The 27,316-nt window shown below is 46.7% G+C and overlaps 1 protein-coding gene and 1 non-coding gene across 4 annotated transcripts; both read left to right on the forward strand.

Annotated features, from left to right (window-relative positions):
• Positions 1–1,037: 1,037 nt before the first annotated feature.
• On the forward strand, positions 1,038–25,689 carry prrc2b (proline-rich coiled-coil 2B). 3 transcript variants are annotated; one of them, XM_062989036.1, is made up of 31 exons: positions 1,038–1,170; positions 5,737–5,916; positions 6,554–6,731; positions 8,195–8,297; positions 8,890–8,953; positions 9,302–9,445; positions 9,539–9,855; positions 10,280–10,404; positions 10,641–10,804; positions 11,028–11,115; positions 11,200–11,332; positions 11,655–11,994; positions 12,885–13,021; positions 13,201–13,381; positions 13,463–13,676; positions 14,131–16,074; positions 16,570–16,757; positions 16,843–16,958; positions 17,826–17,967; positions 18,297–18,373; positions 18,466–18,747; positions 19,357–19,458; positions 19,906–20,092; positions 20,186–20,283; positions 20,376–20,497; positions 20,587–20,827; positions 21,061–21,228; positions 21,330–21,400; positions 21,496–21,574; positions 21,675–21,884; positions 23,154–25,689. In XM_062989036.1, exons 2-31 carry the CDS (start codon positions 5,802–5,804, stop codon positions 23,319–23,321), a joined length of 6,498 nt encoding a protein of 2,165 aa, XP_062845106.1. In that variant the 5' UTR covers positions 1,038–1,170; positions 5,737–5,801; the 3' UTR covers positions 23,322–25,689. The 3 variants fall into 3 exon arrangements, with proteins under 3 accessions (XP_062845106.1, XP_062845107.1, XP_062845108.1); XM_062989037.1 differs by having other exon boundaries at positions 5,743–5,916; XM_062989038.1 differs by having other exon boundaries at positions 21,675–21,909; positions 23,154–23,238.
• Positions 6,934–7,067, forward strand: LOC134303765 (small nucleolar RNA SNORA68). The gene has a single exon (XR_010007696.1). It is a non-coding gene; the product is annotated as a small nucleolar RNA SNORA68 (small nucleolar RNA).
• Positions 25,690–27,316: the final 1,627 nt, after the last annotated feature.

Below are 27,316 nucleotides of genomic sequence, written 5' to 3' on the forward strand. Positions count from 1 at the left end.
GTCACTTAGGATGAAAATCATCTGCAAAATGCTGTTAATGTAAAAATATAAACTGTAGGGACTAAACATAAGCAGCTGAATAAAGAAACCCCAGATGTTACGTCATGTCCTGTAATATAATGGGATCTAAGGTGAAGTGGGGCAGACGGATGTACCATAACGGCTCCTGCTTTTCTTCTGAACCCTAAAGGCCATCTGCTTTTGATGGGGACCATGGAGCACTGTTAAAGAACACCTGATGGGTATCGGAGATGAGACACCCTGCACTGTTACTGTCCCAAACAGGCCTGGTAACCACATGTGTTACTGACAGCAGTGTGAAAATGTGTTTTTATAATTCCTCACAATAGTATTCTGATAATAACAGCAGTTCTGGCATTTTATACACTATATAGAGAAAAGTATTGGGACACACTATTTTTTATTTATGTGTTTCAAATCAGTTGTGTAAAGGAAATCATATGCTTCTGACCATGCTGCAGCGGTGCACAAAGCTCTGTAAAGACATGTAGAAAAGCTCGGCTTAAATAACAAGAAAGCTCCAGTGTCCAGCACAAAGCCCTCAGCCCCGCTCAACAGCTCTGAAACGAATCGGAACATCAACTGAGGCTTTCCCATCAATGTGATCAGCATGGGCAAGGAATTACACCCAGAAACTTCTTGCTGTGAGGCAACAGCCCTACTACATAGCCCAGAGGTGAGGTGCCACCCTAAATAATCAATCAAATAAAATGAACTGAATGAAATAAAATAAATGACACTAACTACACAAACTACAGTGCAAATGTAAGAGGGTGCGGATGTGCCTGTCTGTCTGTCACACACACATGTGCTCATCCACATACACAGATAGAAGGATTATTTTAATAAAATAAATATTAATACATGAAACAAGAGTTTTAATGTGAACAACAATAAGATAAATAATAAAAACACAGAAGTGAAATGACCGAGTCGAGCAGCAGGTGTCGCTGTTGTGCGCATGACGCTCGGCGCTACGTCATATCCGCAGGTGCTGTTAGTGGGAGCAGAGCAGCGACACTGAGCGAAATCAAGAGATTCGATCAAACCCGCTCTGATCTCGAATCTATATCCATCCTCTCTCGTTTTACTCTCTACTGGATCTAATCCTGCTCGTCTGATTTCGTCTAAGATTCATCCGATTAATCGGTGAGTTTTATTGGCTCTGTGTGTCTGATTTGGGCTGTTTTATCGCATCTGGAGCTCCGGACTTTATTGTTGCTTTTGTTCTGAGACGCCGCGGCCATTTTTAATCTCTGTCCTGCTTTTACAGGTGCGAGCAGAATTATGTCTTTATGATGATTTAGTTTGTTGTTGTTGTTTATTGTTGGTCTTTATTCTTTCTAATGGTTTTGCTGTTTGAGAATTCGGTTCGGTGTTTTTTTCCGCTTGATTTAGACGTTAGCGTTAGCATTAGCGTCGGCTGCTATTCGTATTTGCAGACGCCTTTCTGTTTTTGTCCGTTTTCCCACATCAAAGTCAGAAGAAATAGAAGAAATACTGCCGAAATGTGGATTATTTGTATTTTATTTCCCCGCTTATTTAATTGTTTTTTTATCTAAAGTGCAAGCGAATCCAGCCGAGCTTGGTTAGCGATGTTTACATCCGATGCTAAAGCTAGTTTAGCTTAGGATATGTAGCAGTAAAAACTGGTTGTATCAGCTGCTGCTTTTTGCACTTTTAATATCATTAAACTGGTCATATATTACTGTAATAGTTCATTTTTAGACCAAATTTCCCGAATATGATTGTCAGTTGATCCAGTTTTTATTGTAAAAGCGTCACCAGGCAACTGGATGCACATCAAACTGAGCATCTTTATATATTATTAAAATATTACATTTATATACATATTTTTTCCTTTTCTTCATATTTATAATGACGTTGATCATTTCCCTTACCTTGTTTGGTGTTTGATATGGTGTCTGAAGTGTGATCAGGGATGGATAATGATGTATTGAGTGTATTTAGGATTTATTGACGTTGGTACAGTTATAATATCAGGCTGAATTCTGATCTAATGCTCATACATCAGTTGGTTCCGGCTGAAATGCTTATTTTAGTGGCACAAATTAATGCTGTACATCAGCAAAAGAAGTCCACAACCACTGTAAAGTATGGTGGTGGGAGCATTATGCTTTGGGTCTGATTTTCTGGGGCTTCAAGGTGGGGGAATTGTGATCAGTTCCAACTATGCAGGTCATTCCACTTCAATCTGACAAATTTGAAATGTTCCGTGCTGATAGACTCCTACCCAAAAAGTCTGTCATTAGATCGAAATGTGCAACCACTAGAGGTCTAATGTTCATAGTTCAGTTGGTTCTGGCCTGAAAAATGAGTATTTTACACTGCATTTTGCCCCGTTACATAATGCGGCTCTTCCACACAAACACACACATTGCCTCCACCATCTTAAACGTTGTTGGACCCCTGAGCAAGAGTCGTAAAATGAGCCGACCCGGTGCTTAACATGCAGTCTGGCTTCATCTGTGCGCTGACCAGCATCATAGATTGTGATTTAAACAGTGGTAGCCTAGTGGGTAGAGCTTTGGGCTATCAAGGTTGAGAGTTCGAATCCCAGCTCTGCTGTGCAGCCACTAATGGGCCCTTGAGCAAGGCCCTTAACCTTCTCTGCTCCCTGTGCTCTGACCCCAGCTTTCAAACAAGCTTGGGCTATGCGAAGAAAGAACTTTGTTGTACTGTACACGCGTATATGTATACATGACAAACAAAGGCGTAGCTCACTAGGAATGAGAAGGTTGCCAGTTTAAAGCCCCGCCACTGCCCAGTTGTCTCCGTTGGGCCCCCTCATACTTGTGCGGTGGTACACAGAGCTGGCACTCTTACTCTGTATAGACTTAATTGGAACCAAGTGTGCCATTTTAACGACTGGGTTAATTAACTGATTACTTTATGGTCAGGTATGAGTTAACCATTCGAGCCTTGGCGTGCCTGCTTGGTGCCGTCTGGGAAAGAAACGTCAGCCCTGTATCGTGATGCTATCAAAAGAGCCTACAAAGCATCAGAGGGCTCATTGTTAAAAGTTATCTGTCCAGGTACAAAACATTTCCAAAGCATTACGTATACCACAGAACACAGTGAATCCGTCATCATCAAGTGGGTACAATAGCAACAGGACCAAGAACTGGACGTCCTTCCGAAATGAGTGATAAGACAAGGCTGCCTGGAGGACATCAACATTAAAGGAGCCGCAGGAATTCCTGTCGAGCAGTATTTGTGTGCTGCATGTGATAACGATCTCCCGTATCCTCCCTGTCTGGGCTGTGGGGTCGGGTGGCAGGAGAAACATCCACTACCGGCTGCTCCTGACATGTGGGAAAATGTCTTATCGTCTAATGAGACCAAGGTTAAACCAAGGAATGTTTGACACAACAGTGCTGCACATCAACATAAGAACAACGAACCTACAGCGAAGTATGGTGGTGGCAGCATGGACTGAATTGGAGGTTCATTCAAGGTGGGGGAAATTGTGATCAGTCCCAAATATCAAGTCAATTTTAGCACAAAGCTTTCAGGCCTGAAGATGTAGAGGAATTTTACTTTTCAGAACAGCAGTAACCCAAATCATGCCTCCACTTTGTAGTTCTACAATTACTGACTGTAGTCCATCTGTTTCTCTACATACCATTTTTACCCGTGTCAGGACCACCACAGAGCAGGTATTATTTAGGTGCTGGATCATTCTCAGCATTGCAGTGACACTGACATGGTGGTGGTGTGTTAGTGTGTGTTGTGCTGGTATGAGTGGATCAGACACAGCAGCGCTGCTGGAGTTTTTAAACACCGTGTCCACTCACCGTCCACTCTATTAGACGCTCCTACCTAGTCGGTCCACCTTGTAGATGTAAAGTCAGAGACGGTCGCTCATCTATCGCTGCTGTTTGAGTCGCTCATCTTCTAGACCTTCATCAGCAGTCACAGGACGCTGCCCACGGGGCGCTGTCGGCTGGATATTTTTGGTTGGTGGACGATTCTCAGTCCAGCAGTAACAGTGAGGTGTTTAAAAACTCCAGCAGCGCTGCCGTGTCTGCGTTTGTGAGGAACCTCTCTGTTGCTGGGCGGAAAATCAGTCCGCCTGTATAACTGGACATGTCACGTTACTGGCTGGCGCTTATTTGGGTTCGGCCTCTGAAATGTCATCACAGAACATGATGCGACGATGATGCCAGTATGAAGGAGAAGATGAGTGGATTTGATGGTTTTGGAATTGAACTGTAATCGAGTGAGCGTGTTTTGATGACGTTTCATCTGAATGTTCCCTCGGTCTTACTGGTTTGTACCTAAAATATTGCATGCTGCCGTTTGCTCTGTACTTTACTCTCTCCCGTGCAGTCCGAGTAGAGTTTAAATCAAGCCTGCTGGTAGGGCTGGACGATATGGCTAAAATTCATATCGCGATATAACTCCTAATTTCGGTCGATACGATATAATTCCGATATCGATATGAATAATACAAATGTCAGAAAAACTTCCAAGAACACCAACATTGAAAGGCTGTACCTGCAAACCTCTGAAAAATCTATTTGCAATGTCTATAAAATCTCACCCTTTAAAACTACATAATATTTTAGAAATAATAATAATAATAATGGTACAAATAAATTAGCTTTCACCTTTTACTTGTATTCAGCGTTTGTATACAAACAAAAACACGACATCATTCTCAAATAGTCAAAAAGTGGAAAGAGTACTAAAATATTGTATTCAAGTAAAAGTACTATTACTTTTAATTTTTACTTAAGTACGAGTAAAGTTACAAGTCTAAAAAATCTACTGAAGTAAAAAGTAACTCATTTAAAATGTGGGGGGGGGGTCTCTTCTGTGTAATGCAAACAGGACAAGTGGATATAAATCTCACTATTTGTTTTTAATTAAAATATAATAGAAGAAACATGTTGATACAACATTTAAAACATTTAGGGATGTGTAATGTGTCATTTTAGTCCCATAAAACCTTTTCAAACTGTATAATCACTAGTGATGTGTCGTAGAATGATTCGAATCTATTGAACGGCCCTTTAAAAGAAATAAAGGAACCGACTCGCGCTTCTGGGAGTCGTTATGTGTATATATATATACGGCTCTTTAAAAGGAACCGAGACAAAAGATCCGACTCCCCGTCGCAGAATTCACTGCAGCAGTTTCCCAGACGCGATTTCTTTATCGTTTTTTTACTCAGTAACGGATCTTATTTAAAATGTAGTGAATTACAATTCCTAATACAAAACATACTTAAGTAAAAGTAAAATTACTGGCTGTAAAAAAATTACTACTTTAAAAAGTACAAGTACACAAAAAAACGACTCAATTACAGTAACGCCAGTAAATGTAATTCCTTACTTTCTTCCTCTGGTCTTAACCAACTTTAATCCACAACATGGACTGATTATTATTTGTATGTAAACATCTCAACCAGGATAAAGAATATAAAAAGTGCTTAAGAGCGGTAACGCTGAGCACTGGCTTCGTGCCTGTGGCGTACGTCATCGATCGAATTTGTTTAAAAATCATATCGCCGTTATTGAAACATTTTCTATCGCGACATATATCGATATTGAATTATTGTCCAGCACTACCTGCTGGACTGTAGGTACGGGACTCGCTCCTGCATTTATTCATCGTGTTCTTTCTCAGCCTCTCACCGCTATCAATGTGTGTGTGTGTGTGTGTGTGTGTGTGTGTGTGTGTTTACAGAAACAGAAGGTACAGAGCAAGGGGTGCCGAGAAAAAATTTTCTTACTCGATGACATTACATCGCAATGTCCGATCGTTTGGGGCAAATAACCAAGTCCAAGGATGGGAAAAGCAAGTATTCCTCACTCAGCCTATTTGACAAGTACAAGGGAAAGTCAATAGAAACTCAGAAAACCACAGGTAAGAACCACAAGCACCACACAAGTACACACCGCACCCTCGAACCTCGAGAATCAGAATTACAAGAGTCAGAAGAGTCGCATCTCAGACTGTTGAGCTCGAATCTCGGCTCTGCTTCCGGCAGGCTGGGCGCCTACATGAACAACGATTGGGTTGCAATTACAGAGACGGGGGATAATGGGATCAGGGTGCGAGCCACATATGAAGTCGTCTCGTGCAGGTGAAAAGAAGCGGTCTGTGACTGCACACGTGTTGGAGGGGGCGTGTGTTAGTCACGGCTGTATCAGTATAGAGGAAGCGTAATGCTATCTGGGAATTGGATACGACTAGATTTGGGGGGAAATGCTAATACCTCTATAGTGGTGTTCTGGTTTGTATGTAGCACATCATGTCTTGGGTCTGTTTTCTAGATGCCAGTCCCTGTAACATCATATTACTTTGAGGCAGCATGTCTGTTTAGAGACCGAGTTATGTCTGTGTCTGACTCATCTCCTCAGTTAATGCGCTGGTGTTCTGTTACAACAGTGCTGCATGTACAGGAACATCGGTAACCAGTGTGTGTCTGGTAGGGGGGGATAGTCTTAAAGTCTTAATTCGGACTCGTTCCGTTCTTTTTTTTTTTGTTTGTTTTTTGCAGTAGTTGCACGACATGGCTTACAGAGTCTCGGTAAAGTGGCCGCTGCCCGGCGAATGCCCCCGCCCGCTCACCTGCCGAGCTTGAAATCCGAAAATAGAGGAAACGATCCAAACGTGATTATCGTGCCCAAAGACGGAACAGGATGGGTGAACAAGCAGGAGCAACCCGATCAAAAGTGGTAGGTGTTCTCATACTCGGGCTTGATTGCTTAGTGCTGCCGTTATCGATTCAACGCTGCCCTTATTTCGGAGGTGGAATTAGTTTTATTTTAATTTTAATAAAAGAAGAATTGAAAGATCAGGATCATCAGTGCGCCAGAGCCGCATCACCGAGTTAAATCCTGTATTTATTCTGAAACGTTGACTTGAGTTGCGTCAGGCACTGCATACGAACCCAAGGGTCTTTAGTTCACGTGTAACGCCCTACGCAACGTGTGCACAAAGAAAACCCATAAGAACCTCGTCGCCTTTTATAGGCTGTGTGCCAATAGAAGTGAATTCAAGGTCCAACGCGCATCGGTTATTAGTGGTGATTCGGCAGAATGATATAACGGGTGTCGGGAAGATCTGTGGTGATGAAATGAAGGTTGAAATGTGAAGTTTTAAGGGAAATCTAAATAAATCTCACCGCTCAGAGCTTAGTAAAAGGCAACTTTGGGTGTATAGTGCTTTGACTAGTGATGTAAGGATACACTCCACCCACAATGCGATACGATTTACGATTTTTTTCCCAGATTTTTTTTGTAAATAAAAGTGTCCTTTTATTATTTCTCTTTCAAACAATAAAATAAAATACTGTATTTGTGCTTGTCTTTTATTTATCTAAATAATGAATGCCCTTTTATTTCTGAGGTAGGTACAAACTATGCCAAATAATGCTTATTGTGTAAAAGAAAACAAATGAAATTTTTAAACAAATCCAACATTATATAAATAAATGAATAATTCAAATAAAGAATCCTCACATCAATAGATTTGGGTGGAAAATCCCCTACCTGGCAACTTTGTGAAGTGCCGTCAACCAGGCGAGGTGAACAGTGCCAGTGCCCTCTGCTGCCTCCCTAAAAAAAAATTGGTTTTAAGCAAAAAGGAATGTCAGGAGGTGTCAGCTGTGGTGTAGTGTAATGGTAATGATGGATGGTTAGATCCACGCTGTTGTTAAACAGCACTGCCTGAGTTCTCAGGGTTCGAGTCCTGGGCTGTGCTGGGCTCATAAATACACAAGGCTGACCCCAGGGACTCATCAGTGCACCCTTAGTGCCGGTTAAATAGGGAGGGTGGCATCACCAAGGGCCCAAACTGTGCCCAATCAAATGTGCGGATGAACGATCCACTATGGCGACACCTAACAGGAACAGCCAAACTAAACCATTCACTCTGGGTCTGACGGTATAGCCATTACAGTGTCATTGTTTTGTTTAAATTAGCACTTGTGAACAAGTTTGCAGTGTATAATGAACCACCCTGTACATTCGTAGCCATGCACCGTGCTTTGCTTCTGCCACGCACTCTAAATGACCCGCAACTAATATACCAAGGTATAATTCTAAGAAAAAAATTTAGCACAACTGGCAGAATGACCGAGTATTGAATTAAAGATGAATAACGGTGCATGCTCGACTGCTTTTTCCGTCTCCTGCAGTTCCATTGCGTCGACAGCACAGCTGCCGGAGTCGCAGCCGCAGCTGCCTTCGCAGAAATCCGTCTCCAATCTGCAGAAGCCAACAGCGCCAGTCAGCCAGGAGGTAAAACTTCACCTGTTTAGAGTTTGTGTCTTTGTGCAGCCGGACCTTAATTGTCCTTAATTATTGACAAATTATGCAGCTCATGACTTCGAAATTTCCAGCTCTGAAATAAATAAACGGTTACGTATTTAATTTACATATAACGTTAAATATGATCATACAGAGGCGCCCAGGTGGACAGACACGTTTCTGCTAGGGCGGGATGACCGGACTATGTGGGTGGGGTCTTCAAACGCTTTGTGTATGGACCCTGATTAGCAGATAGAGGCGCCTGTGCGGAGTGCATGGGTGAAAGAGGGGTTCCGCAATATACCCACCTCACCTACAATCAGAGATCTTATAACAGGGATATTCATAACGCTGTGTAAGGGCCCTGACTGGTGGAAGAGACGCCTGTGCAGAATGCAGGGGCGAGAAGAGGAGGGCTGTGCACGTGTCGGAAGAGGCGCAGTCGGGTATCTCTCAGCAGACAAAATTGAGTCGCTAAATCAGGAGGAAAATGGGGAGGAAATGCTTTAATAAAAATACGATGCTACCTTTAATATTGTATGTTTTGCGCTGACTTGTGTATTATTTGTTTTTTTTTTCACAGAGCACAAGCACCGGTGGACCAAAGCAATGGGCACAACTAAATGGAAAGGCAGTAGATCAAGATGGTAACGTCCAGATTTGTCTTTCAGATGTGTTTCTGATCAATGCACACGAACCCATCTATGCTCCGTGTGCACAAAGAAACCTGAGAACCTCATTGCTGTTTATAAACCGTGTGTCTATAGAAGCGAATTCAAGGTCCCACAGGTCGTCCGGTTCCCAAAGCTTAAATTTAGGCCGTGTTGTGTGATTTAGAAATGTAGTACACGACACTGCTGTAAGCTAATGCTTGCCAGAACACTTGAATGTTGGATTTTATTATTCATTCTGCCTGTCTTTGTTATTTCTCGTGTATTAAAGCAACATTATAGTACCAAAATCCATTCTGATCTGTTCTTCTGTCGGTCTTGCAGGTTTAAGGGCCTCAAACCGACTGCAGCCCTTCTCTCACGAGGAATTTCCGACGCTGAAAGCAGCAGGCGAACAGGACAAGGGTGGCAAGGAAAAAAGCGTCTTCGATCCGTCGTATGGGCCCGGACCAAGCCTCCGCCCTCAGAGTGAGTCTAGATATCAGTTCACTAAGTAAGCTCTGTGTTCTATTGTGTGTGTGTGTGTGTTAAATGTTAGTTTTTATATGTGATCTTTCTCAGATGTGACGAGTTGGAGAGAGGGTGGAGGAAGGTTGCTGCTGCAGCCCCCGTCTCCATCCTCGCCCCTCCCTCCCGAGCCGGAGGGCAAAACCGGCGGCTCACCCGAAGCTGCGACTCCTCTCCCTCCCTCGACTTCGGCCACCTCCGCTTCCTCGACGGCTAACTCGGTCACTGCCACGCCGCCGCCCCCCGATCTGAAGGAGCCCCCGCTCCGGCCGGCGCAGCCAGCGCAGCCGGCACGCAGGATTACACCGGGGAAGCAATATCAGATGCATCACTCCAACTCCGCCACCTACCACGACATGCTGCCCGCCTTCGTAAGTTGTGGTGTTCAGTGTATCAATCATAACTTTTGCAGCAACAGTTTAGGGAAGGCCCTTTCCTGTTCCAGCATGACTGTGCCCCTTTGGAGAAGAACACGAAGGAAAGCTTAGTGTCCTACACAGAGCCCTGACCTCTAATCTTTTGACCACATGGGCACAAATTCTCACAGGCATACTTCAATGTCTTGTGAGAAGCCTTCTCAAAAGAGTGGCTGCTGTTCTAGCTGAAATGATCGCATAGAGGTCACTCTGTTTGAATACAATTAGTTTTTTTAAATATGTGTTCCGTTCGGTTGCGTTATTAATACAGGTGCCCACCAAACCCACAAAATGTCCCTTAGACGCAATTTATGAGCCTTGAAGCATCTTGTTGGTATTTAAAATCAGACGTGATCGTTTTCTCTATTATTTTTCTCAGATGTGCTCTAAGGAGAGTCGCGAGACGGGTTCCTCCGAGCACGGACCGACCGCTGCTGTCGCCCCCGTCCGTTTTGATCCTCGACCCGCGTTCAGACCTGCCTTCCCTCCACCTGAGCCTGTCAAGTAAGTACTGAACCTGCTGTACATCTCATTTTCCAATAATTACTAGCTACCAGTCGCATTTGCACTGCCAGTGAGGAACCTTGTTAACCCCCCCTCCCTAAGGCACAGACAGTCGTGGCTTTTAGATGCCCGGCAAGGTCAATAGCACAGCAGTCGATTGTTTCTCAACCGCAGAACCCCATCAAAAACAGAACTGGTGCACGTCTGATGTTTTTCTTAATGGCTTTCGTTATCAGCGGAGATGTTAGGAGGGAGAACCGCTTCACCCGGGTTCCCCCTCGTCCCTCGCCTCGACCGATTCGCCGCCCTGGAGACAGGCCACCCCGAGCTGCCATCATTAACATCGATGACCTTAAAGATCTGGACGATCTGGACAACGACTTGGAGGACGGATGGGCTGGTAAGCACTTGGCTGTAGTGCCTGTAAACCTTTGATTGAGTTTAATGAGTGAATGAAGTGTTGTTCAGAGTAGATTACATACTGTCATTTATGCACGTATGTCCAATGCATGATTAAAAGTCGTGGTCGTTTATAATGGACATGAATTGAACTGACTTTGGGGAAGAAAAAAAAGCAAAATGTACCATTAATGGGTGGAATAAATTCCCTGTTCTGGTTCCAGGTCTTCACGAGGAGGTGGATTACAGCGAGAAGCTCAAATTCAGCGATGACGAAGAGGACCACTGCCTCGCCAAGAAGAACAAAGCATGGTACGTGTTTGCTGCATTAGACTAAACGCTTTGGTTCAATAGCTGTGTTCGATTGAGGAAGTGCCTCATTGAAATCCGTCGTAGGGCCGAGTGGGATTCTCGTCGTGAGCGCCAGTCGTCGATGAGCTCCGAGGGTCAGGATGACTTGTACCATCACCAGCATGAGCCTCCACTTTCCAGGAAAACCAGCAGCAGATACAGCTCAACGGACTTGCAGGTAACAAGGAACTGCATGGTGATCGGGCGATGATCCTTCCTACAACAGATATAAACCAATGTGGCTGGAGAGAACGCAAACTCGGACCTAAAAATCCATGATTGCTGCTCCTCGAGTCAAATCCAGAACCAAATTAACCCACATAAACTGCACATTCTCACTGAATGGGGGAGGGAAAGGTGTAGAACATCAACAATCGGTCTTAAACTGTGTAATAAATTTTACTCGAGGTCTAAACACAAAGTGTGTGCACGATATAACCTTTTACGTGTGAATCCTTGTACAGAAACGCAATACGAACTCGTATACGATCTCCTTTCAGCCGCAGCAGAGGAACAGCGGCGTGAGCGAGTCCGTCGACGAGCAGCCCGAGCCGCAGCGCCCCGCTCCCCCTCCTCCCCGCGGTAAGTTCGTCCCGGCGGACGTCTCCGAGGCCGTGGAGAGGGCGCGTCGGCGGCGCGAGGAGGAAGAGAGACGGGCCCGCGAGGAGAGACTGGCCGCCTGCGCCGAGAAGCTCAAGAGGCTGGACGAGAAATTCGGCAAGACCGAGAAACCCGCGCAGCCCGCAGAGGCGCCCGGGGCCGAAAATAAAGAGCCGGCGCAGTCTCCGTGCAGAGACTCGGCTAAACAACAACCGGAGGTGTGGCAGCACGGAGCTAGAGGTAGACATGATTGTTTATCGGGCATCTGACTGCCAACTTGTGAATTCAGTAGTCCTTAAAATGTAAAAAATCATAAAGAAGATAGAAGATATACGTTATTTGTCATATATACATATACAGTTGATTGGAAGCTGGGGTCAGAGCGCAGGGTCAGCCATCGTACGGCGCCCCTGGAGCAGACAGGGTTAAGGGCCTTGCTCAAGGACCCAACAGTGGCTGCATAGCAGAGCCTGGATTTGAACCGCCAATCTTCCGGGTGATAGCCCAAAGCTCTACCCACTAGGCTACCACCGTCCCTAAAGGCGCCCAGGTGGCGCAGCAGGCTGTTCCGCTAGCAAACCAGCGCCGAGGTTCTGAACACCCCGGTTCGAATCTCAGCTTTGCTACTGGTCGGCTGGGTGCCTGCAGCAGGCAAAAATTGGGCATCGAGTCTGCTGGGTGGAAAAACACCAGACTGGTTAGCAGATCATGGCATCTGTGCGTGTGGGGGGGTCAAAGGACTGCGTACGTGCCAGAGGGGGCGTGGAGCAGGCAAATATAACCTCCTCAAACGCGATGTATCAAACCCTTCTGTGTCTGACTAGTCAAAATGCCCATGCCAATCTTCTGTCCACTATCAGCAGCACCTACAGTGTGCACACAGGCATCAAAACTGGACATTGCAGCAATGCAGGATGGTAAAATTGCTTGGATGTCCAGTTCTTATCCACGTGTGCCAGCCCTAAAGCGCTTATACACACACAAAGCCAATATTGGATGTCCGAGAAGTTCACGATCTGGTGTCTACATACTATTGGCCATATAGTGCGCTGTCATTCATTGTGTACTTGTTCTTTATACTATCGCTGTAGCGTTGACTGAACGACTCTCTCGCTCTCTTTCTCTCGCAGAGGAGCAGAAACCCGATCCACTTCATAACCAGGATTACAGAGACGACTTCAGCTACAGGAATGAGGACGACGCTTCAGACTACGCCCGGCACCAGAAAGCCGTCCCGCCCCGCTTCCAGAAACAGCAGCAACAGCAGGTGAACAGTCGGAACACTTCAAACGGCCCCCGGCTTTAAAGTTCTAATCCTCTCGTTCTGTCGGATCGGTGTCGAGCGCAGCGGTTTGAACGGGAGCGCGTGTTTCCACCGGCGGTTCTCTGATCTCGTCGACCCCCTGTGGGACTCGTGGCTCATTCGATACGTCGTTTGTATTTCAGGAGCAAACGTATAAGGTGCAGCAGTGGCAGCAGTCTGGCTCCGTACCCAACCAGAGAGGTTATTACCCCTCTCCTGTGCTGGGTTTTGACCCACGCTGGATGATGATGCCCCCTTACATGGACCCCCGAGTGACCCAGGGCCGCTCACCCCTCGATTACTACCCCCCTGTTCACTCGTCAGGTGAGTTAATCGATCCCTGTACAGGTTTATTTGGCATCCCTGTCTATCATCAGGACTGACTATATTGAATTTTTTTAACAGGAATGATGAAGCCGGTGATGCCGCAGGATCACCTCAACAGCCCCGGTTCTGGTTCTGACGAGGGCTGCCATCCCAGCATGCACCAGGAGAGAAGAGCACCCTCTGCTGAGAATTACCCAGTTTGGAGCCAAGATGGCTTCCCGCACGCTCGCAGTTTCACCCCTCCTTATCAGAGGCCGCACGAGAGCGCGGAGAGGAGTCAGGTGGACGACAGGTCGGTCTTTCCAACGGACATTTATTAATTGTCAAAAGTTATTTACCCGAGATAATACAGAAATAGTCTTTAAATTGCTCAATTATATAAGACTAAAACATATGTATATAATACAAGACTAATAAAACTAGCATAGTGAATATCACACACGTGCTAACATGACTGGGGTAGCACTGTCTCTTCACAGCAAGAAGGTCCTGGGTTTGATCCCCAGGTAGAGCGGACCAGGTCCTTTCTGTGTGGCATTTGTATGTTCTCCCTGTGTCCGTGGGTTTCCACCGGGAGCTCCGGTTTTCTCCCACAGTACAAAGATGTGCCAGCAGTAATGACCTGTCCTGTCATGAATGTCAACGTGTGTAAAACATGACGTTAAAATCCTAATAAATTAATCCAGTTCGTACGTTTAGATGAACGTGTACCTTGTTTTTACCGCACGTCTCGCTCTCTAACGCAGGAGTGACCGGTCATGCTCCCAGCAGGACTCTTACGATGAGAGGAACGAGCGCGTGGACAGTCCATCAGAGCATCTCTCTCACCAGGTCTTCCGCCCGGGCCGAGGATCCGACATGTCTCTCGGTTCGCAGCACGACTCCGGCCACGAAGACGCCCACCGCCCGTCGCAGCACAAGGAGTACTCGAACCTGGAGCACCACAAAGAGCTCTCCTCTCACCGACATCACCGAGAGAGTCAGGATTCTCACCACGACGCCGGCGAGGGGAAGGATGACGACTTCGAGTGTGATTTCTGGAGGAAAGACAAAGACGAGCAGGTTCAGTGGTCCGAAGCCGGCTCGAGCAGCAGCAGCGTCGTCGGCCAGCCGTCCGAATCCGGCAGCAGGACCTTCAGGAGGACCGGTCCCATCAAGAAACCCGTCCTCAAGGCCCTAAAAGTGGAGGACAAGGAGAACGAGAAGCCCAAGTCTGAGCCGGAGGAGAAGACCGTTCCGTATAGACTCGAGAAGGAAGTCCTGACTAATGTCTATGATCTGAAAAATGACAACCAACCTTTGGCCGGCAGGCACCCGGCTCCCGTGAGCACCCACGAGGAGAAGCAAGCTTCCAGACCCAAAGTGGAGAAGCCGAGCTACCCGACCGAGGAACTCCGAAACGAGGATTTGAGGAGCAAGGAAAACGGCTGGACTAACAAATACCAGCCGAAAGAGACGCTGGAAGACCGAGAGTCTGCTGTGCCGCGCCGTAACAACTGGATCTTCATCGACGAGGAGCAGGCGTTCGCCGGAGCCAGGGGAACGGGCCGTGGTCGAGGCAGAGGCTTCAGGGATTTCAATTCTCGAGGCGGAGGCCGAGGAGGTCGTACCGACAACCCTAGAGGAGCGTTTAACGCCGGGAACATGCACCGAGCCGGTCGGGGTCGAGGCGCACGCGAGTTCGTCAAACCCGAGGACTTGCAACGAGGCAAACCGAGAAGGCGCAACGTGAGCGAGACGCTCAGCGAGGCCTCGGAGTACGAAGAGTTGCCGAAACGCCGCAGGCAGAAGAACGGAGAGAACGGCGAGAACGCCGAGGCCGCTTATTCCACGACGGACAGGGTGGACAGGGACTCGTGGAGGTCCAATAAAGTCTACAGTGATGACCAATCCGGGTGGGACATGAGGGAGAAATCCCGAACAAGAAATTTTGGTCGGTCCCTTCCTCCGAGGTTGAACGCCGGGTACAACCGAGGGTTTGCATCGAGGGATGTTTCAACCTGGCGTGGAAGAGGGGCCCAGTTCGGCGGTTCCGCTCAACAAAACGGTTACAACTTTTCAGGCGACTCCTTTTCGAGAAAGTCGTCCGAAGGCGAGAGCCTGAAGTACCCCTCAAAGCCGCCCTCCTTCACCGAAAACGGACTCGACGAGAAAGAGGGCGACTACCAATTTGACGAGAATTCCGACAACCGCCCCATGAGGAGACGCCGTCCACCTCGCCAGGACAAACCCCCACGGTTCAGGCGTCTGCTCCAGGAGCGAGAGTCTGGCAGTCAGTGGAACGGCGAAGAGTACGTGAACGGGGACTTCTCCAACCCCTGGCCCGGTCGATCCAAGAGCAGCGACGACCACTGGCCCGGGCAGTGTTCCGGAAGCCGCCAGCAGGAGTTCGCCCCTCAGGGTGAAGACTGGGAGAGCGGCTCGGAAAACGGCGACTCCAACGATTGGAGAGAGAAGCGCGGAGACGCTCTGGCGGATTCGGGCCACGGCGAGGCCGGCTCCGAGAAGAGGGAGCTCTCCAAGAGAAGCTTTTCCAGCCAGCGCCCACTGGTGGACCGGCAGAATCGTAAGAGCGACCTGTCCGTTATGGAAAGTGGGAAGATGACAAGGTGCTCGGATGCTTCTTCCAGCTGTGGCCCGTCTAACAGGAACGACGGCTGGCAGAACGGGGTGTCGCCCAACTGCAGGCGGTGAGTTCATTATTTTGACAAGACAGATGGGGGCTCGGGTCCGAAGCTCGGCTGTGCTACCGGCCGGTCGGGCGCCACACGATTGGCTGTAGTGGGGTGGGACAGTGGTAGGTCAAGGATTCCTCACCATTGCTGCAAATATGACCTCTGCTGGCCGGTCGAGGTGTCTACGCGAGACTGGATGGCTCTCCACCTGAGAGACTGAGACCCTGCCCCTTGCAGGTGAAAAGAAGCGGTCAGCATGCTTGTCAGAGAGGGTTTTAGACGGTCTACAGCCCTCCTCGGTCTGTCTGATCAGTTTTTATGCAGCTTTGGATCAGTTCGTGGTTTTAAATTCACAAATTGAGGCTGTACTATCGACCTAGCCAGTCGTCAAACAGTGACTGGACGCCCCATAGAGCAGGGATGTGTTAAATTAAGTGCAGCTGAGGACTAAATAAGTTGATAAGATCTTTTTTACATGTCTCTAAACATATCATGGTTTCATTTGCTCAGGAGTCCAGACGATGGCACCTCGGGCATGAACGCTGGCCCGATGTACAGCGTGGAGCAGACGGAGGACGGTCTTCCCCTCGGCACTGCCGAATCAGCCGGGAAGAAGCTGGATAAAGAGCTGAAGCCCAGGACGCTGAAGGCGGACATGGCTGAACCCCTTTCACAATATGACCTGACCAGCTACCCGAGTAAGTCCTTGTTTAGAGCGCTTGTACCCTCGTGTTCGTATACGCTTCGTATCTCTAACAGCTACTTCGGTTTCCTTTCTTACAGTTGAGAGCGATTCAGGAGCCTCTATTCCAAGTCCTGAAGGCTTCCAAGATGCCCTGGCTAAAAAGCAACGGCGCCCTCAGGAGGAGGATCGGAGGAGGAAGGAGCACAGTGCACAGGCATGTTATACTGTAATTCTCTATGTAGGAACGTTTCAGTGGCCTTGACGTCTCTTTATTGTCCTCCCAGTCTTGTCGTTTCCAATACAAAACCTCCTGCCCGGACCGATACGAGGGCGTCGGACTATTCCCCGACCAGAAGCTATCTTTCTTTCTATCGTGCAGGCAGGCGCCTCGACTAGCCAGCAGTGGGCGTGTTTGTAGGCGCACTGAGGAACCCAGTTGATGGCAGTCACTGAGACACACAATGCCCGGCTTGGTTGCACAGCTGAGTGACATTTTTGAGATCTCGATAGAGAGGGAGTTATTTTTTTGTCGGCATCCGCTTTAAAAACCCTGATCTGGATCACTGGGCAAAATAAGAATCCGATTGGTAGTCTGGAAACGATGACCGACCCATTATAACCACACCCTGCCATGGAAATGACCCACCAGTTTACCACGGCAGTAAAAACTGCTGCTTTTTTGTTCACTGTGTCGGGTGGTTTATAGAAGATACCGCACACGCATCTAACACACTCGTATTTTAAAAGGGGGAAGCCATCCCACTCTGTAATATTTGCCAAATAGCTATTCCTATCAAACCTGTACTGACTGACTGCCTTAAATACTTACAGGATTGATGGTGCCAACATACTAAAACATACAAGTGCTATAGACTGATTAAAATGACCTAACGTTCCTGCCGTGAATATAACTATTGTGTAAGCACGGCGTAAAAACATTCTGTCAAAACCACTGTACCAATAACTGATCGTAATTATTGTTCCTGCTCTAAATAGATGGTCGAGCGCTTACAACGCCAGCTTGCCAAATCTCAATCCATAGCTCTCTAAGATCCTGTGCTGTATTCGCTCTGATTTACAGGTGGTGGTGAAAAACAGACCCATCGCCTCCAAAATGCCTCCACGTTTTGCCAAGAAGCAGGGCGGCATGTCCATGGACCAGCCGGACGACACTCTCTCGACGAGCAACCTCGGCACGGAGATCTGGGAGACGAGCAGCGCAGGTCAGACCAGTTTAGCATTTAAAGTCGTCGTTGTGTAAAGCAGCGTGATGGTTTCAAATGAAACGGCTTAGAAACCTGGTTCCCAGTTCATTCCCACTGGATAGAAGCCTGTGCTAACTGGTTACCCTCAGAAAGCATGAACTGAGTATTATTGTTTGATAAAATAGAGAAATTAACATCCTCACCTATTAAATTAAATTAAATAAAGCCGTCGTTTTCCCGGAAGTATTTGTTAATATTTTCCTTATCGTATAAATATTTATGCTGCTTTTATAAACAAGTTTCATGCTTTGAATCTAAAATTTAAAGGTGTCCTTGTCTCCCCTCAGCATTACCAGTTCAGTCGTCTGGTGGAGACGCATGGACAAAGCAGGTGTCCTACACTGGAAGTGAACCGAATTCAGAGGTAGGGCTTGTGCACCCTGCCTGCTGGCGAAGATCAGCATTATCGTCATTCTGTCGATGTTTAGGTGTTACCTGTCGATTCTGCCTCTCCAGGATTCCGATGCCGAGCCGGAGCTGAGCAAGGAGCACAAGCCCGGGCCGATCGGAAACGAGAGATCCCTGAAGAACCGCAAGGGTTCGGAGGGCGTGGAGCGTCTGGAGGGTCCCATCACCCCCGTCAACGGAGTGGACATCCACGTGGAAAGCGTTCTCCCCGTTCCTCCCATCGAGTTCGGGGTCAGCGCCAAAGACTCGGACTTCAGCCTCCCTCCGGGAGCGGCGCCGGTGGCCGTGTCCAGCACGGTCGGCAAACTGCAGGACGCTCTGGCCGGCAACGTAGGCTTCAGCATGTTTACCTAACCGAATTACCTAAAGTCTGATAATGTTTTGTTAGAATTTGTGACTTTGCAAGTAAAAATGTAAAGAATTTTGTCTTAAAACCACATTTGCATTTAATCTATGTCTAGAGTTGCAGTACTTTGGTACACTAGTCTTAAAATTCCCATTTTTCCCTAGCTACCCTAGGTCATTTAGTACGTTTTTCCCCAAGCACCTCGGCTAAATTTGCCCACCATTCTTGACCGAGCATAGCGAAGTTGGCTGGCAGAAACCAGCCATCAACCCGAAGCGAGATGATACAAGCATCATAGTGTTTTTTAGACGTATTACTCTATGCAGGCTGCTTGCTTTGTGTACAGGGACACAGTGAAACAGGAAAGGGCCTTCCCTAAACTTGCTGCATAGTTGGAAGCAAGTTTTCTAAAAAATAACTGATTTTATTACACGGTTATCAACAGTTGTGGCTGAAACTCATGAATTCAGACAGTAGAAGCAATGTGCCAGTACTTCAGTTCATATAGTATATTTATGATCCTAAATTTAACTGGAATACTGTTTACATGATTGTTTACTGAAATGTGTGTGTGTGTGTGTGTGTGTTTTCAGGTTGGCCTTGCTCAGGGCATTCCTATGCTGCGTAGAGATCACCTGCAGCCTGGCATCAACCTCAACCCCATATCGTTCCCCAGCACAGACCTCACACTCAAGGTAACACACACACACTTGGCTTTTAATTCTCCAGATATATAAAATGGACCAAAATACGTAGTGTTTAAACCCAAACAAATAAATACTCCTCTAGACAAAGCAAAAACCAGTATTGTAGAGTAAGTATAAGACCTTATGTCATGACACTTGCAGTAGGAAGCCGCTTCTTTTCACCTGCACTGGGCAGTTTCACACAGGGATCAGTATTGCTTACATTGTCATGCACTGATCTCTTCCCCGTCTGTGCACCGCTCTGACCAGCCAGCAGAGGCCGCAATCGCAGCAGCAATGCTCCAGTCACGGCCGGTCGCGTCTTGTGTGCGCGTCTGCCCCTCTGATACCAGAGCCGAGATTCGAACTGGAGCTGCTCTGAACCGTTTCGATAATAATACGACACCGTGATTCCGCTGCGGCGTCTGACCCGACCTGTCGTTTTGACGTTTGTAGATGGAGTCTGCACGTAAAGCCTGGGAGAACTCGCAGTCCCTCCCTGAGCAGGGCTCTCCGGTGGGAGCGGGATCGGTCACGCAGTCTCCCTGCAGCTCCTCCAACGCTGTCAGCTACAGCTCGTTCGGAGGCGTCTCCATGCCCCAGATGCCCGTGGCTTCGGTCGCTCCTTCTGTCTCCATTCAAGGTAAACTTTTAATCTACCTGATGGACTAATAGTGCCGAGTAGAGACGAGATCTGTGGAAATGAGAATGAAAATGGCTTTTTGTGTGTGTGTAGGTAATCATATACCCCCTCTGTACCTCGATGGCCATGTTTTCCCGAGTCAGCCTCGCTTGGTGCCACCCACTATGACCCAGCAGCAGAGCTACCAGCAGGTAACAGTCTAATCAATCCCTAATCTTGGGGTTTTATTACTTATTTATTTACGACAGAATTACATTTTGCTCTTTTGTGTGCGTCCGATCAGGCAGCAGCGCAGCAGATCCCCATCTCTCTGCACACGTCTCTGCAGGCTCAGGCTCAGTTGGGACTAAGGGGGGGTCTCCCTGTCTCTCAGTCCCAGGAGCTGTTCAACTCCATGCCTTTCAGGTACCCAAAATCTTTTGACCCGTCTCGTCTGGCAACTGTGCAGCATTGCTTTTTCGTTCAGCTAACCTCGCGTGTGTGTGTGTGTGTAGGTCCCAGGTGTTTATGCAGCCTAGCCTGTCCCACCCGAGCGCCATGGTGCTTTCGGGAGCCGGTCCTCTCAAAGGGCCGTACTCCGCCTTCCCAGGCATGCAGCCCTCGGACATGGTGAAGCCGCAGTCGGGCTCGCACTACCAGCCCATCAACGGCAGCCAGGCGCTGGTTTACGACAGCGGCATCAACCAGGCCGCCGGTTTGGGCACCTCTCAGCTCATGGACTCGCAGCTCATTCAGGTAAATAAGTGTGAGCGTTTATCTATCACGGGGAAGGGCGTCCCCAGTCCTTTATCTTTCTTCTTCAGGTAGCTTTGTGGTACTAGGACCAAAACTGTGAGGACACTCTAATTATAATTTAATTAAGTGTTCAAGTTCACGTGTCCTCACACTTTTGACTGCATAGTGTAATTTAAACATGTAAACACACACACACGCGCACGAATAAACCCAATTTTTGTACTTTTGGGCAGGTGACGATGCCCCTGCCTGGCTCTCAGCTGCGTTACGGTTCGGCCCAGCAGCACCTGATCCTGCCACAGTCCATCCAGCTCCAGCAGGGTCAGAACCTCTCCGTCGGCGCCCCGCGTCGCATTATCCCCCCTGGGTCACAGCCGCCCGTCATGCCCGGCAACCGAGAGGTGAGCGATCCTTCCGGGTGAAATAGTAACAACGATGCACCACGCGCCGATATTTATATTTAGATATTTATTTTGTATATATTCTTCCCACTCGGTCTCAGCTGGAGATGAAAGGATTCCAGTTTCCTGACAAGCTCACTCACTCACCTGGAATACCTATTGGATCTTATAGGTCAGTACACCTCAGATCTCGTTACGGTTCATCACGGAGCAGATCAGGTGGTGTGTGGGGCTTTTCTTGATAATGAATGTATTTTCACTTTGCAGGCCTGGCTCTGCCAGCCCCAGCGGGAAGCCGCTCGGTCCACCAAACATGGGCTCCCTGCCTGCGCATTACACACAACAGGTATTCACAACACCAGCCGTTCTTAATCCGTCTAAAATACATAAAATAGTTTTGTACTGTTGAACCGTTGAACTGATTTTCTCCTGATTCCGTTACCCAGGTGCCCCATTCACAGGGCAACATGGTGATGCACATGCGCCCGCCCTCCAGCGGCCCCTTCCCGAACCCCATCCAGAGGCCTGTCATGCAGGTAAACAAGACCATCATGATGCGCTCTCCCCCGTACTCCGGCCCCGGCCGAGATCTCCCCCACTCCGCTCCCCCTACCAACCTGGAGCCCCCGAACAAGAGTGCAGAGGAGGGCACGAAGGTGAGCCACCCACTGTAAACCATAGGTAATTTCCGTTTTTACATCATCTCTGTTTTGGTGCAACTTACACATGGCTTTTGTTTACAGCAGGCAATCTTACACGTCTTGTTTGTTTTACTTAAGATCTGTACGTACAGCTATAGATAATCCATCGTTTATGAAAGTTCAGTCCTCCAAGAGCATGAGTAATTGGTTTGCAAGTCTAAGAGTTAGTGTACGCATCCTGCGGTGTAGTTAGCCTGCAGCATATAGCACCGCACACACCACATATCGTGGCAGTTCCAGTTTTGCTAGATTAGGCTACGCCCATGAAACAGGCAGTTGCTTTGATTGACGGGATTAATTGATCCTAATAACTTAAAAATAAAAAGACAGCCTGCAATACGATGGACAGATACGATTAAAGGAAGCCCCAAAGCCCAAACATAAGACGGGTATGGTCCGGAGAAACGCTCTCCACGTGGTCGGCAGGACTCGCAACCGACCTGACGGCACTTAATAATAATATTACGATGCCGCTCAGGTGGCGCAGCACAAACACGTAAGACGCGCACCAGAGCTGGGATCTCGGATGCATCGTGTCGAATCCCGGCTGGGCTGGCTGGCCGGCCAGGACCAGGGTTCCTCATAACTGATGCGGTTACGACCCCTGCTGGCTGATCGATGAGGAATAATGCTGATCAGGGTGTGGCTCTCTGCGCACGAAGCTGATCCACATATGAACGCCTCGTGCAGATGAAAAGAGGCAGTCGGTACTGATCACGTGTCGGAGGGGGCGTGTGTCAGTTGCAAAGCGTAACTGTGTACGACTAAATTAGGGGAGAATAGTGGGGGGTGGTCGGAGAAAAAGTAAGAAAATAATAATATTAATATAACAAATTTGTGACAATATTTTGACACATTTTTTTTTTAATCTTTGCTTTGTAAACCTGACAGAGACCCAGGAGTTTCTCATCCTCATTGATTATCATTTCAGACCGAATAAACCAAAGTAATATAAACCAAATCAACCTACATTTCTTCTAAATGGGACTGTAGAATGTCTATGCAGAGGAGAAAGTTCCACCTGAAGTTATCCCACCATAAAAGTCTAAATATAAAACCTGTACAGGGTAAACAAGTGTTTTTGAATGAGGTTTATGTGTAGCTTTTTGTAAATTAAAAAAAAAATAGCATGTGTTTATAATAACTTACCATTTTTTTTTTTGTAATTATGTCTTATTAGATGTTGTTGTAGAAAATAGACCAATTTTGTTTCTCTCTCTACAGACTAAAACCCTGCGTGATGTGCGCCAGACTGTTGGGGATCTGAAGGCTCCTTCCTCGTCAGTGATTGGCAGCAAACTGCAGGATTCTGCTGCACCGCTCCAGGTGAAACCCAGTCGCACCGGAGCCATTAAACCTCAGAGTGTTAAAGTGGAGGAAAGCAAGGCCTGAACCCCACAGATCCTCCCTCCCTCGTCTCTCTCTCCGTCCGGACCGACCGTCTGCGCTCAGCCGGGGGACGTCTGGCTCCCGGTTTCCGTTAGTCCGCGTTAGTTTCGGTTCGTCTCGTCTCATCACGTTCACCCTTCACCGGAGAGCAGACCGGAGAGCACCGGGACGGGGACGGTTCTAGAGATTTCAAATCTATCTATATATAAATATATAAATGTATACTATGATTATATAAATGCATAGCCGTGATAGCTTGGGACTCTTCTGAGCAGACTCCTCGTTATTTATTTTCCATTTCATGAGAAGAAGAATCACGATCGGCGTTCGTTCTCTTGTTCGAGCTCCGAGAACAGAAAACACGCATCCGAGAAATCGTGGACACATCAAGGTCACTCGATTCATCCCGTCCATTGCCAAACCGTGCGCGGTCAGGAGGTCGGACTGTAGCTGATTGACCCGGCTGAGAAATACGAACACGTCTCTTTAACTGCTGATCTGCAGTGTGTGGCACCGTTTGTCATCCTTACTGGGTACCATGGAGTTTTAACCTTTATTTTTTCTTTTCTTTTTTAAATAAATATATAAATATCATAACCAACACCTATTTGCTCTATTATGAAGGGGCGTCTTTTATTCAATAAACCTTTCAAACCCCCCCACAGCTAAAGATTTTCACTGTTCTGCATGGAGCAGACTCACAGAACTCGACTTTTAAAAGACTGGAATTGTGATTTAAGTTTTTTGTTTTTTTTCCCTCTTTCGTGTATAAATGTGATCTTTCATTTTCACCTCTGCAAGTGCGACTGGCATTAGTGGCATCAGTGTTTTAAGGGTCATGTTGGTGTGCTTGCGAGTGCCAGCCGGGGCCTGTCTGTAATATTTAGGGTTATTAGTACACTCTAAGGGTGGGTGAGTGAACACAGGGCACTTTGTGGTGTTGGGGCGGTCTTGTGCTGATAGCGTCAGGGCGGGGCCATTTAACCATCCAATAATATCGCAGTAAATCAGGTTACGGTGTTTTTATTTCCGAATACTATTGCATGTGGGACATGGTTAAATTCACGCCCTCTCTTTACTGGCATTACAATGCGACGTTCCATCTGTCCATACCAAATCTGGTAGTTTTAATGTGATGGGGAGATTAGACGCTTAGATGGGAATTAGCAATGACTAAATTGAGTTACACGGTGAGTCTTGGCATTTAGGAATTCATCATTGTAGTAAGGGGGTAGTAGTAAGGCAGGACCTAATTTCTCTTCCTTTCTGCCTTCACAGAGGAAGCACGTGTTGGGCGTCTTGCTTTCATGTTGGTAGTCGTCTTGAGATGAAAGTGCTTGTGGGATTTGGAATTGAAATTAGAAATTAGTGTTTTCAGTAGGAGACCTGGCTAATTGGGATGCACAGAGACTAAATACACTGTGGTCCTCCCTACCCTCCAAATATGACACCCTAGGGGGTTGCCTGTTGTCCATCGCCTAGTCCAGACTGTACAAACTATCTGGGGATGGGGGTGTATCATCGTTTATTGCGATATTATACATGTCATATTGTGAACTTGCTCAGCCCTAGTAGTTCCAGATCCATTTGGGACAGCCTTGCTTGGTACTCATGACCAGTTTAGTTGGTGCCAAGTATTATTATTATTAATATATTTTTTTTTTTTTTTTGCAAGACACACACACACACACACACACACACAGTCTGTTTTTAACAAGTGTCTTTATTTTGGATGAAATGAGATGAACTTGCCTGTCTTGGTGAAAGATCTATACATTATGGACACGTTCACTTTACTTCGTTTGGACATTAAGGATCTCAGCTGCACATCTCACGCCATGATCTCTCAAGAATTAAAAAAAATATAAAGGTGCTTTCGGGATCAAACTTTGCTTTCCGCGTCCGGTTGTACAGACCTGCAGCAGGTTGTTCTGAGAAGATGGAGAACGTGTGTGTTTGACGTCTACTGTTGGAAGAATTGTGCAAAGTGGACCGCTCTCACTCGGACTGATTATTTTTCTTCTTTCTCTCCAGGACGTTCGTTCTTATGATTTTCAGACGTGAATTAGGTGTTCGGTGGACCTGCTTGGACCACACTGATTACAAACAGATCTGTACAGGCTCACATTATCAACTCTTTCCTTTCTAGACTCGGATTTAAAGGAGTGACGCTGGATATTTAACTGTCGACTTTTCTGTTACCTATTTAAGTTTGTGTAAGGGTCGATCAGCGCTCCCGTCCGACCCCGGATCTTATTTATCCTTAATGTTTATTCTTTCAGAGATGTGATTATAACATGATCATTTTCCCCTTGTTTAATCCCATTGAGAGAAAAAAAGAAATAAAGCAGAATGCTTTTTAAAGATTTAAGCTTTTGAATGTGTGTCTCAGTTTCTATAGTAATTATTGAAGGAATGTGTTCAGATCCCGTTCGTTTATCTACTTATTAACATACAGACGGCTTCCTACCGGTCATGGATGTGGTGCTGCTGGTAAATATCTGGTTCAAAGCTGGAATACACCCTGGACATGGTGTTAATCCTCACATTTGCTTTCAGTTAATCGTGTTGAGCTGCCACTCTCGCTTATTTGTGATTTTGTGAGGATACTGGAACCGGCACCAGCTTAGAGAGAATTCTTCATAGTTCAGGGCTGGAAAAACTACGTGAACCTCTGAATTAATGTTTAAAATTTATGTTTTTTTTAATTGTTCAAATTAGTCTTAAGTTTAGAAGAAGAATTGAGGTATAAAAAAATAATACAACAGGTTTTAAAAGAAAAATTGTCTGCAAATAATTGCAATTAGTTGGGTAAAATATCACATTAAGATGATGTAGGTAGTAGAAGTGGTACCATATTGCTTAAGGTGCTGGACTCGCAATCAGAAGGTGGTTGGTTCAAGCCCAACCACTGCCAAGCATTAATGTTGGGCCCCCAAGCAAAGCTCCTCACCCTCCACTGCTTGCATTGTATTAGTCACAATTGTAAGTCGTTTCCTAAATGCTGTATATATGAATGAAACTAAACAGAGCAGGTTAGGGCAGCCAACCCACCTGCTGCATGTTGGTGAGAGGTGGGAGGCAAACCAGGATCCTTAAAAAAAAAAAAAAAAAAAAAAACACCAGTCACAGACTGGTTTGTACCCAGGACCCAAGTGATGGATGACAACTATATACATGCCATCATGTTATGGTGCAGCTGTAGAGCCGGGTCTGATCCTCATCACCCTTGTCAAGGGCTGTAAGAGATTTGGTATGTTCTCTCCATGTTTGCGTGGGTTTCCCCTGGTTACTTCGTTTCCCTCCTACTTCTAAAAGAATATGGAGGTGACTTGGCTGCTGTAAATATTTCATTTGTGTCAGTAAATGTATTATGTGTCGCGACAGGATCCACAGCGACCATGACCAGCACTAGGTGGTAAGTTAAAACAAACCAACAAACTAAAACTAAAGTAACGCCGAGTTTTTCTGTAGACAAATAGATCCGTTAGAGTGGTGTTTCAAATAATTAGATATGGAATAAGTAGTGTGACTAGGTAGGCAGTACAGCATGTTGTTTACTTCAATATGTAGTGTACAAATGTAGGGGTCATGGGATTGTTTGGACTCAAGCCCGTGCTCCCGCAGCAGCGCTTTGATTGGAGGCTTTAGAGTGAAGAAGGGCTCTGCGCTGCAATAAGGCGTGGCGTTCCTGTATGGTTGCCAGATTGGTATATTCTATTCATGTGACTTAAAACGTTTTTTGCTGTAATTGGGTGTTTTACTGTGACATTTGCGTTTATTTAGATTTTTGTTTTTAAGTGTAAATTTTGCAAATGTATATTTAACAATAATCCGAATCAAATTTATTTAAATTTTATTTTGCTGTGTAGTTTATTTATGTTTACAAGATTACCTTGAAGCCGAGTGTTGTGTGTGAACTGGCAACCTTACATTCCTATCATTTTTGCAGGTAATACAGAGCAGAACGGATCTGGATCAAACCGCTGAACAGTAAG

The sequence above is a fragment of the Trichomycterus rosablanca genome, chromosome 26 (assembly GCF_030014385.1).
Source record: "Trichomycterus rosablanca isolate fTriRos1 chromosome 26, fTriRos1.hap1, whole genome shotgun sequence".
NCBI lineage: Eukaryota > Metazoa > Chordata > Actinopteri > Siluriformes > Trichomycteridae > Trichomycterus > Trichomycterus rosablanca.